General features: G+C 44.1%; 1 protein-coding gene across 1 annotated transcript in view; it reads left to right on the forward strand.

Moving 5' to 3' along the window:
- KIF15 (kinesin family member 15) overlaps positions 1 to 12,052 on the forward strand; it is a gene marked incomplete at its 3' end in the record, with an annotated part of 260,968 nt that overhangs the window by 174,559 nt on the left and 74,357 nt on the right. Inside the window, exons 18-20 of the mRNA XM_082258917.1 lie at positions 999 to 1,106; positions 3,504 to 3,609; positions 7,388 to 7,553. Coding sequence (XP_082115043.1) covers positions 999 to 1,106; positions 3,504 to 3,609; positions 7,388 to 7,553 — 380 coding nt within the window. The remainder of the gene's footprint in view (positions 1 to 998; positions 1,107 to 3,503; positions 3,610 to 7,387; positions 7,554 to 12,052) is intronic.

Consider the following 12,052-nt stretch of genomic DNA (forward strand, 5'->3'; position numbering starts at 1 on the left):
CCATTTCCAGGTGGATCAGGCAGACGGTGGTGCAGGCCTACTCCATTAAGGGTCAGGTTCCTCCTTTCCCTGCGCATTCTACGAGGGCGCTTAGTGCCTCCTGGGCCTTTCTGTCATCAGGCGTCAGTGGTTCAGGTGTGCAAGGCGGCTACGTGGTCACAGAAAGTGATGGTATACCCTCTGTGACTGACCCAGGGGTGTAACCAAAAAGGTTTCCAAGTGGTCGTACTCCTAAAGAGGGAGGTCATAAGCCCAATGGTCTGAAGAATTGAAGCTGTGTCTGTCAGTGAACAGAGAAAAGGATTTTACGGTAAAACAAAAATACTGTTTTTCCCCCTGAAAACCTTCCATAATGTTAAACTGTTGTGTACACTGTAGGGCACAATGTTTAACTGATCTTGTCTTTGTATTTACCTCTTTAATAAATACTGATTTGCATACAGTCAAGTTTAGCTTTCTACATATTTACAGCTAAGATAGCACAATGTTATTCAGTATATGTGTATCTGGGTAGTCCTAAAAGCCCCTGTTCTAAGTGAACTCCCTGCCCTGTTTGTATATTGCTTGTTTCCACTGTCCTGTCCCCCTTTAAATACCAGGTTAGCTGATCCATGCTGATGTTTACCTCTAGGTTGTGCCTTACCCCCCTCATGTGAAATTTTACAATATTTACTGAATGAGCTTACAGGAGAGGCTCTACTATAAAGGGTTTCATAGCCAATCCATAGCTAGGCTATATAAACGAGATAGGCGTGTTTGGAATTTCTGGAGACTAAATAAAGATGTCTCCATTAGCATTTTCTAAGCTACATAAGCAATTTACAGTAGAACTACACGGTGGGTTGTTTTTTTTTTTTTTTTTTTTTGCAAATGCCTACAGTAAAGCCTGGCTTTAATGTACATGTTATAAACTGGTTATAATTGAATTTTGGGTCTGGCTAGTGGAGTTGAGTGCTAGAGAATTTACGTTTTGATCATCTGTTTAAATTATGCTACAGGAGCAAGTGACCACACAGCAAGCTAAACTTGATGAGGAAGAGAGCAAAAATATGAAGTTACAACAACAGGTTAACAAGATGGAGCATCATTCCACTCAGATGGAAGAGGTTGGTTCACCATAATATAGTTTTGTTTTTGTTTTCTATATGTGGCACAGTTGCTGACCATGTATTTTCATTGTTGACAGTTCACATACACTATATTACTGTATTTTCTGGCGTATAAGACTACTTTTGAACCTCAAAAAAATCCCCAAAAAATGGGGGGTCGTCTTATACGCCGAGTATAATATCTCCAAGGTAACCTAAGTATAAGTATTACTGGTAGATGAAAATTAGGGGGGTCGTCTTATACGCCCAGTCGTCTTATACGCCGGAATATACGGTACCAAAATTGAGACGCCTGCCTCGCATGTGAACTTTAATGGCATCCCAGTCTTAGTCCATAGGGCTCATTATTGAGTTGGTCCACCCTTTGCAGCTATAACAGCTTCAACTCTTCTGGGAAGGCTGCCCACATGGTTTAGGCGTGAGTCTATGGGAATGTTTGACCGTTCTTCCAGAAGCGCATTTGTGATGTCAGGCACCTGATGGGGATGAGAAATCCTGGCTCGCAGTCTCTGCGCTAATTCATCCCAAAGGTGTTCTATCGGGTTGAAGTCAGGACTCTTTGCAGGCCAATCAATTTCCTCCACCCCAAACTCACTCATCCATGTCTTTATGGACCTTGCTTTGTGCACTGGTCCAAATTTGGTCCATTATTTGGTGGAGGGGGAGTTATGGTGCGGGGTTGTTTTTCAGGGCTTGGGCTTGGCCCCCTAGTTCCAGTGAACGAAAAGACATTTTGGACAATTTTATGCTCCCAACTTTGTGGAAGCAGTTTGGGGATGGCCCATTCCTGTTTCAACATGACTGCGCACCAGTGCACAAAGCAAGGTCCTTGAATGAGATTTATATATGGCATCTCTACAGCTCACAGAAAAGCAGATCAGATCCTGGCTTGGGCAGAATTTTACATTCCAGCCCTGACTGCCATGTATGTCGCAGTTGTAGAAAATTGATAGGCGGACTTCCTCAATCGTTGTCTGGGCTCTGGAGAATGGTCTCTTTCCCCGGGGGGTGTTTCAAAATGTTTTAACAGGTGGGGGATGCCAGACGTGGATCTCCTGGTCTCCTGGTTCTTTAGCAAAGATTCAGGGATCCTCTAGCTTTGAGTGTTTGCTCTAAACACTCAGTGGGATCATGTCAACCTGATCTACGCTTTTGCTGCCTCTGAAAATCCCTCCTTCCTCATTGCAGGATCACCATAGAGAAAATCCTGGCAATTCTCATTGTGTTGAACTGGCCCAGAAGGATGTGGTACTCTGACTTCCTGCTGCTGGTAGACTCTGAGGGCCCCCCAAATTGTCCAGATTTTTTGTTCCAAGGGCTGGTTCGCCACCCTGCTTCTTGCAGCTTAGCTGTTTCCACCTTGCTTGCTTTAACAGCTTAGCTGTTGAAGCCCAGGTCCTGAAGGACAGGGGCTCATCGGGGCCAGTCATACCTCTTGAAAGCTGGGAAATGGGCTTCCCAAAGTCTATCATCACACTTGGTATGCGTAATTCTCCTGGTGCAAAATAAGAAAATTCCATCACAGCTTTCTGTGAATGAATCCTATCTTTTTCTTCAGTTTCTTCTTGATCAGCATCAAATCTTGGCTTTAGTTTTTCTTTTTCAAAGACCACTTGCCTCTCATTCCTTAGTGAAGGCCCTTGTTCGCCGCTCACATTGATTGGATTCTGTACTTTTGTCTAGTGACAGTCAAGAATCTAGTCAGTTCTAAATACCACCATTTGGACCTAACCAGTATATGCGCAGTCTATCAATGCTCACAAGGTTGCCTTTCTCCTCACGAAACAAAGAAGGAAGTGGGCAAAACACCAATTTTAAAGCTACCAAATCCATATGTTCATTCAATTAGAAAATGTAAAAAACATTACACAGTATCAAAAACCTAACGTATATCAGAGCACCATGTCCTCACCCCTAGGCGGTATTCAGCCCGTGTGTATGGCAGCTGGTTCGACAGAAGCTGTCAGAAAATCTGGCTTCTGTCGAAGGGGCATGACTGAAAAAAGGTCTGCCTGTCAGCATCCAATTAGCGCTAGCAGCCAATGGCTGAGAGGGCCGACCAGTGTGTTTTGGCGGGAGGCCATCCTCTTGTCCAGAATACAACAGCTCAGAGGGGGAAATCGCTGTACTAACATCAGATTGTTTGTTAGCACAGCATCTCCTCTCAAGCCATTCAGTTTTTGGTTTTTTTTAGTTCAGCCTGCTGGATTGAACGAAAAAAAAACTGCTAGTGTGTACCAGGCTTAATGAGACAGTCTCTGAATTCCTGTGTCCCTCAATGGACTTCAAGAAGGAGAGATTTTAAAGTGAGTACAAAAATCCTAAGAGATGAGGTAAAGAATTTTACACGTGTTGTCTATTATCTGACAGAAAATCTGATCTTGTATTTTACAGCTTTTTTCATCAGAAAGATCAAGCTGGAACAACAGGCATCAAGAACTTCTTGCACAGATTAATGCTTTTGAAAAACAGCAGCAAGACTTTAAAGGCAGAGAAGATGGTGAGAAATAGTAGAGGGTGGGCTTTATGTGTCAGTTATGAATTCTAGCATGTGGATGAGCAAATAATGCAGTAAGATATTAATGTTAAGCCCTGTATGGTAATGGTGCTATAACGCCTATAATCACCAACAGGTGGCACTGCCGGTAATATCTAATTGTTTTTTCGCTAAAAGTGGGGTTACGTGGATGGTTTTATTTTCCTTCTTTTGCTGTGCTGATCATCTTTTGCCTCATTAAGGGCTTGTTTACACTTGCGTCACCCTGTGAAGCGATTCCCAGTGGATCTTCTTTTTATGTATGTGTGTGTATGTATGTATGTATGTATGTATGTATGTGTATATATATATATATGTATATGTATGTATGTATATGTATATATATTTATATATATATATATATATATATATATATATATATATATATATATATATATATATAGCGGTGCATGTGCGGCTGACAGGCATTTAGGATGCAATGCTGCTGTCTCCTAAATACCTGTGTTTTTGTTGTTGTCTTTTGTTTGACAGCTCAGTGCGATTTTGCCACGATTGTCACCTTATGAATCGGGCAAAAATCACGCAAACCGAATCGTGGGACGCCTGTCACTCAAAAGAAGTCCTGGAACTTCTTTTGGTCGACAGGCGCCCCGCGATTCTGTTTGTGCAATTTTACCTCGATTCATCGGGTATCAATCGCAGCAAAATCACATTGCGATGGGGGAGCCATTGAAAGGGACAGGGATCGCAAGTGTGTGCCGCGATTCCGGTTTGCGGGCAGAATCTCAGTTTCTGCCCGCGATCCGGAATGCCTGGATGGGAACGGACCCTTGGACATACATAATGGTTCAGTCTGGGAAAAAGACAGACCGATCCAGACTGAATAGATGGGGAAAAAGGGTGCGCTAACCTAAATAAATATGTGGCAGCAAGAGAAATAAAGAAATAATTGGCATATAAAGAATAGCGTGCTCAACAAAATCTGGTACATAAAAAATGCACATATATGAAATCTCCAATCATCTAACAACGTAAATGATGTGATAAATAATAAACCACATAAATAAACAGTATCCCAATACTGTGCAGATGAAAAAATTCAAAACAATAAAATCTCCCCGCAGGGATACATGAATGTGACAGTGCACCAATAATATGAAAAAAGATCTTGCAATTGTGAATCAAAAGATCCGTGAAGCAAAACCAAGTGAAGTGACCCCTTACCAAATGACAATATAATTCAAATCCCGTAGTGATCACACTTTCCACTTGTGATGATAGAAATGTGTATGATGTCACCCAAGTGATAATACAGGCTTCTTACCAGAAATGTATAGAGGGTAGGCTTTGAACCAATGTTGGTATATGGATATTAAATACAGACAGTGCACAGGACCGGCTCCAATTCATGAGACCTAAGATCTTCTTCCCTTCACTGGGGCGTATCAGGCTCGCATGTATGGATGATGGTAACTGTCTCTTGTGTAACTCCACCACGAGAAGGAAAAATAAAGTGCCAATAGTGCATTACCCTTGATAACGACTTTATTAAATTAGAAATAACACTTACATGGCATCCAATGACACTACGCAAAACACTGATTGCTGCTGAAAGACGCGGCCGCCTGCAGTGCGGACCACGTGGCGTGACATCGTGGCAGCTCCCCCAATGCGTTTCTCTTTACTAGGCGTCAGCTGGGACCGGGGGAGAAATGCGTTGGGGGGGGGGGGGGCTGCCACGCCATCATGCCACGTGGTCCGCACTGCATGTGGCTGCGTCTTTCAGCAGGAATCAGTGTTTTGCGTATGGTCATCTGATGCCATGCAAGTGTTATTTCTCATTTAATAAAGTCGTTATCAAGGGTAATGCACTATTGGCACTTTATTTTTCCTTCTCTTGGTGGAGTTAAACAAGAGACAGTTACCATCATCCATATACGTGAGCCTGATACGCCCCAGTGGAGGGAAGAATATCTTGTGTCTCATGAATTGGAGCCGGTCCTGTGTACTGTCTGTATTTAATATCCATAATATACCAACATTGGTTCAAAGCCTACCCTCTAGCCATTTCTGGTAAGAAGCCTGTATTATAACTTGGGTGACGACATACACGTTTCTATCATCACGATTGGAAAGTGTGATCACTACGGGATTTGAATTATATTGTCATTCAGTAAGGGGTCACTTCACTTGGTTTTGATTCACTAATCTTTTGATTCACAATTGCAAGATCTGAACTTACCACGTTTATTCATTTTATTTAAAGACTTTTTCATATTACTGGTGCACTGTCACATTCATGTATCCCTGCGGGGAGATTTTATGGTTTTGATTTTTTCCATCTGCACAGTATTGGGATACTGTTTATTTATGTGGTTTATTATTTATCACATCATTTACGTTGTTAGATGATTGGCGATTTCATATATGTGCATTTTTTATGTACCAGATTTTGTTGAGCGCACTATTCTTTATATGCCAAGATCCAGACTGAATGCCTGTGTGAAAGGGCCCTTAGTGGGATTTTAAGGGCTTGCTTCCACAGGCAGGCAGGGACAATTAAAGCTGGTAGTTGGGCTGCGGTTTAACTACCCACCCAAAGAAGGGCATGCAGCCGTTAAGGACTGTACACCTGCCACAGCTGTGATGCTTTGTTTTGCGTGAACATAAAAAATGAAACAGGATGTTGCATTTCGCGGATGGTTTTGCCACCAAATACAACCTATTTTCCCCCCTCCCCTGGTGAGAAATTACAACCTAAGTGTAAGGGACGGGGCCATGCTGCAACGGCCTTGCAACTGCATGTAATGCATGCAGTTGCAGCACAATGATGTGGCATTTACAGGGTTAAAACAGGTGGCAAGGAGGCGACATATAGTCTCCTTCCCAACTGTCAAAAGACTTTTCATAGGGGCTACCACATGTATGAATGAGCTCGAAATGCACTCTGCGGTGTTTATAATAGAAAAGGCGTATCATGCTTGTATAAAAAAAGTTCCCTCCTCCACTGTGTATCAACTAGAATAAGGTTTCCCATTAGACTATCCATTTTTTTTTTTATATTTGTATTTTGCTTTAATTACTATTGGTGACACACTGGTCACCAGGACACATGGGGTGATTCTCATCAGCAGAGACAAAAATTTCAATAAAACCCTGACAGGGGTTCTAACCCTTTCTCAATACAACATTTAAAACAGGCTTTGTATTTAGATGCATGTCAACTTAACTAATTTTAAGAATCAATGGGTAAACGATCATTTAAGGGTTTTTACTGATACTTATCACAAATTCTGCCATGTAATTCTAAGCTGAGTACACACTATAAGAAAATTGGGAAAACTATCGCAGCAAGTCAAAGCCAAGGATGGCACCAAATGTACAAAAATTCTCGAACAGCAAAGGCTTTTTTAAATTTGACGTAGAAATGTTGTAGCGTAGATTGTTTGCGCAGTCTTTCGTATCTGATTTTTTTTTTTTTTCTACGAAAACCATACACCTTAAATGAAAATTGCTAATTCTGCTAAAGTACCAGAAAAATGTTGGAGTTTATCCCATCGGAAATTTTCATTTGGCAAGTCTGAATCGGATGTCGAAAGTTGTGTACACACTATACAAAAATCGAAGGATAATTCCTCGTATGGAAATTATTTTTTTTTTTTTTCTCTCTCTCTTTATAGTGTGTACCCAGCCTAAAGTCAACAATTAATATTCTCTTTAATCCTAGTGTTGTTCTCATGATGTTATAGTATTTTTGAAGGCTGGATTTTTCTGTTCATAGTTTTGAAAAGCGAGGTCCACGATCTACGTGTAGTACTTCAGTCTGCAGACCGCGAGCTTCGGGCTGTGAAAATGGAGTACAGTTTATACAAAGAAAAACAGGAAAAAGAGATGAGTGAACTGTCCGACCGTCACATAAATGTGCAGCTGCAATTGGACAATGTCAGGTATACATGCTTGGAATGGTTGGTACAAGTCAATAGTTCTAATAGATGACTTTTTTATGTTTTCCTTTTGATTAACTGTAGCAAAAATTCAGCCATCTAAGTTTGCCTGTAGAGCAGAATGCAACTTAGCTGTAAGGTTTGCAAAGCATATAGGTATGCAAAAGCATGTTGAAAATGTCCTGCACTGCATCTAAAACTTTGTGAGCAGGTACCACAAGGCACTTACGATTACCGTTCATGTCCAGAAAAGCTTTCTCTGTGCTTCTTTTCTTAACTTGGAAGCACAAACTACACAAACCACAGCCCTGTTAAACTAAAGTTCCTTATCAATAAGACATTCTTATTGGAAAGAGTCGGTGAAAAGACAGGGCTGAGGCCCCAGGTGGAAAAAGAAAGGTATCCCAGAAGAAGCATAGCAAAAGCCTTTTCTGGCCAGAGTTGTAATAGCTCATCCCCATTGTGCCTGCTCCTAGCCTTTTAGAGTGAAACACATGTTTACCTAATGTTCTTGGGCTTAAAAAAAACACAGGTAAGACTTGACCCAGTGTGTAGCTGCTGACGTATAACTGTATTGGTTAGTAATGCTGGTATTTTGGAGTTGACTGCTAATATGACCATGATATGTCTGTGTAGGTGCTCTTTATCCAGGCCATGATACAGCTAGTAATAGTTGGTCACGTTTTCCTGGAATTCTACTGTAATATAAAAGATTTTTCTTAATTTTCTAGTACAGGCCCCTTTTGAATCTTGACCCTGGGTTATATGCTGCCACCTTAATGTGAGGACCCTGACAAACAAAAGTTGTTAGAACAGTTCAAATAACCCCTTCCAATCCCAGCAATCCTCTTTTTTTTTTTGCTAATGTCCTTAGGAGATGGACAACCTTTCTCTGAGAGCAGGTTTCTGGCTTAGGATTATGTTTCTACTGGAAAATTGAAGACTATGCTTGCTTCTTTGTGTGAATAAATCTCCTTCACCTGGCTGCTTCAAAACCACTGTGGCAATATGATTGCAGCTTCTGTAATGTTGCCTTGAGCACTGGACCCGGCCTGTGGCCCTCACCCTTCATACAGAAATGCAAAACTCTACAGCAGGCATCACTAAATGTCAGACCGCAGTCCAAATGCGGACCATGTCACTGTCCCTTTTGGACTGCCACGGTACTCCCTTTTTGGGAGCCATTTCTACCCATTGCCATCGCTCTGTAAACCTCACAGACCCAACAGCAGGAGGCAGGACAGTTCTGGATGGAGGGCTGGAACTGCCTGAGGTTAACAAGCAGGTGATTGGCTTCTAGGATGAAGGGCAGTCCTTGCAACCAATCACTATCTTGCAACTCCCGCCCTCCATCCAGACGTGCGGTTTTCTGATTTCTGATCTGTGTAAGGTAAGACAGTGAGGAGGGTGACACTAGTTAAAGGGGGGTGAGGACACTAGTGTCAAAAGGCTGAAAAGGAACCGAGGAGTGTGTGTGTCATGCCCTCATTTGCTGGATGATCTTTTATCGAATTACCACTGCCCTGCTTAGTGGTGATGTGTAAAATTTGTGTATGGGGGTGGGTGTGATGTGCAAAATTTTATATGGGGGCTCTGAGTATATTAAAGTGGGGAGGGGGTGCTGAGAACCTTTTTTTTGGGGGGGGGGGGGGGGGGTCTGGACCTGGAAGGAGGGGGGCTGGGGACAGTGATGTGGGGGGATAATGTAAATAGGGGCAGAGGACAGTATTGTCAAATAAGTGTGGGAACACTACTGTAAAAGAGTTGGAGGTGGGTGCTGTAAGGTGGGAGCTGAGGACAACTCATCAAGAGGGGATCTTTGTTAAGGGGGAGGGGACTGTGATTTTCATGGGTTCAGACTCTGATATAAGAATGGGTTCAGATCTGTGTATGTGCCTTAGGTGCACATATTGTGGATAGATCAGCCCATTTTAATGGGCTTCAGTACCTGCGAGAAACAGAGAAATCAGTCCTTGACCTTTTTTTCTCTTGCGCCCTCTGACAGTTGCCGCCCATCCATTTAGCCTTCACTATTGGGTAATGGCGCCCTCTGCAGGATTAAGCTAGGCAGTTAGAAATGTTAATAAAAAACTTTTCTATACTTGGACACACCTCTACTTAGACACACCTCTAGGGGGCCGACCCCAGCCATTATCCTGATCCAGTTATCACTGGTCCTCAGTTTTATGCTGCCTAGCGTTTGGAGTAGGCTATCTCTTCCTGGCCGGGACCTAGCGTCTCGGTTTTCTTCGGGTTTTTTTTTCCCACAATGTGTATTTTTTTCTTCCGAAAATAGATTTTTATTTCTCTCACTATCACTAGTTGGTTAGGGACTTTTCCTGGAGGACTACAAGTGACTGCAGAGCTGGGCCTTGCACTGGGTATTCTAGATCCTTATGTAGTCCCAGCCTGCCAACGAGCGTCGCAGGTTACTGGTGCGCCCAGGCCTCGCAACGACAGTGCCCCTCGGAATGGGGACAAGCCTACGGAGATGCATCTTTGCCGAGAGTGCCTCAACTCCGGAACGCCCGTGTGTTGCTAGCATCTCTCCTTGGCTGACAGCACCCCCATTTAGGGTGGGAGGTCTCCCGTATCAGAGCGGTGCCCGCTTTTCCGGGACTGGTGAGTACTGATACCTCCTTGTCCCTGGGACTAGGACACTTAGGGGGGTTTTTGGGCCCACTCTTAGTGGATGGCAGGACTGGTGGTCTCTGTGGGATCCCCCTTCTGGCCGGTTTGGTGTATTTTCCCTTCCTCCCTGGCCCTGCTGAGGGCGCTGTGCGGGGTACTTGCTGTACCTAGGGGGTGTGGGAGGGCTCCATATCTGTGAGGGATTCTCCCTGGGGTCCCCTGTGGTGGCCAGACCGCATGTATGTGCTTAATTTGGCGCCGTTTAGCCCGGCCACCATTTTAGATGAGGGCAGGTGGCTGAGATCTGTGTGTGGGCAGCAGCCATTTTAGGACCTTGTCCTGGCGACAATCGGCACCATCTTGGCTAAGGGCGCATGCCTATTAGGGGAAGCGGCCATCTTGCTGGTGACTTTTTACATTGAGTTTCTATAGGCACCATTTTTTTGTGGCTCATGGGCAAGGCCTCTAGGGGCGTGTGAGGTCACTTCCTCCCTCCCTTCCATTTTCTCACTGAGCAGCATGTGACAGTTACTGACACTGTGGGCGGATTTTTACTAACGCCAAGGGCATTTTTCTGCCAAGACTCCGGACATGGATCTGTTCGCGTCCCGTCTCAACAAAAAGGTCGGAAGGTTCGTGGCTAGAACTCGCGATCCTCTGGCGGACGCCACAGATGCATTAGTGGTGCCTTGGCATCGGTATCAGCTGATGTATGCCTTCCCTCCGATTCAACTGTTGTCCAGGTTTTTCCGCAGGTTGGCGTCGGAACGGATACAGGTCATTCTGGTGGCCCCAGACTGGCCACGTCGGTCTTGGTACGCGGACATCGTGCAGATGGTCGTCGAGCTTCCCTGGCAGATTCCGGTGAGAGACGATCTGTCTCAAGGGCCGATCTTCCATCCTGCTTTACAGTCTCTGGCTTTGACGGCGTGGTTGTTGAAAGCCAGGTCTTGAGAGATGGGGGTCTTCCGAATGCGGTGATCCCTAACTTTATTGAAAGGCTCGTAAAGCTACCTCTAGAAAGATTTTCATCGCACCTGGAAAGCGTATATTGCCTGGTGCGAGTCGCATGGTTTCCATCCTCGCTCCTCAGTGGCGAAGGTTTTGGCCTTCCTGCAGGAAGGGGTGGATCAGCGTTTGGAGCTGACCACGATAAAGGGTCAGTTGTCGGCCTTTGGCCGCATAGTTTTGAGTGCGGCGGTTGTTTATAGAGACATATATTTTTTTTTCTGTCTCTTCCTTGGGGTGTTTTTTTTCGTTACCTTTTTTAAGTTGGTTGCGTCTTCCCACCCCTCACACCTGCACTGCTTTGGGACATCCCAATCGTAAAGGCTAAATGGATGGGCGGCGACTGTCAGAGGATGTAAAAGAAAATAGAATTTTTGTAAGAACTTACCGTAAAATTATTTTCTGAGTCCTGTGACAGTCGCTGCCCCCGCCCCCGCCCCTGCCCCTCTAGTTTTTTGGATCTGGGGGTTATTGCCTTCCGGTACTGCTTGCTACAAACTGAGGACCAGTGGTAACTGGATCAGGATAATGGCTGGGGTCGGCCATCTAGAGGTGTGTCTAGGTATAGAAAGGTTTTTATTAACATTTCTAACTGCCTAGCTTACTCCTGCAAAGGGTGCCATTACCCAATAGTGAAGGCTAAATGGATGGGGGGCGACTGTCAGAGGACTCGGAGAAAAGAATTTTACAGTAAGTTCTTACAAAAATTCTATTTTTCCAACATTGCGCCGCACCAAGCCCTATGGGTGCTGCAGCAACATGCGGTTTGGCACACTTGAAAATGCGCCATAGGTACCGTTATGACATTCGGACCTCTGCTGGAAGGAAATTTTACTGACCGAACCTCGATGAATTATAATTCA

This window comes from Pelophylax lessonae (genome assembly GCF_965119305.1).
Source record: "Pelophylax lessonae genome assembly, chromosome: 5".
In the NCBI taxonomy this organism is placed as follows: domain Eukaryota; kingdom Metazoa; phylum Chordata; class Amphibia; order Anura; family Ranidae; genus Pelophylax; species Pelophylax lessonae.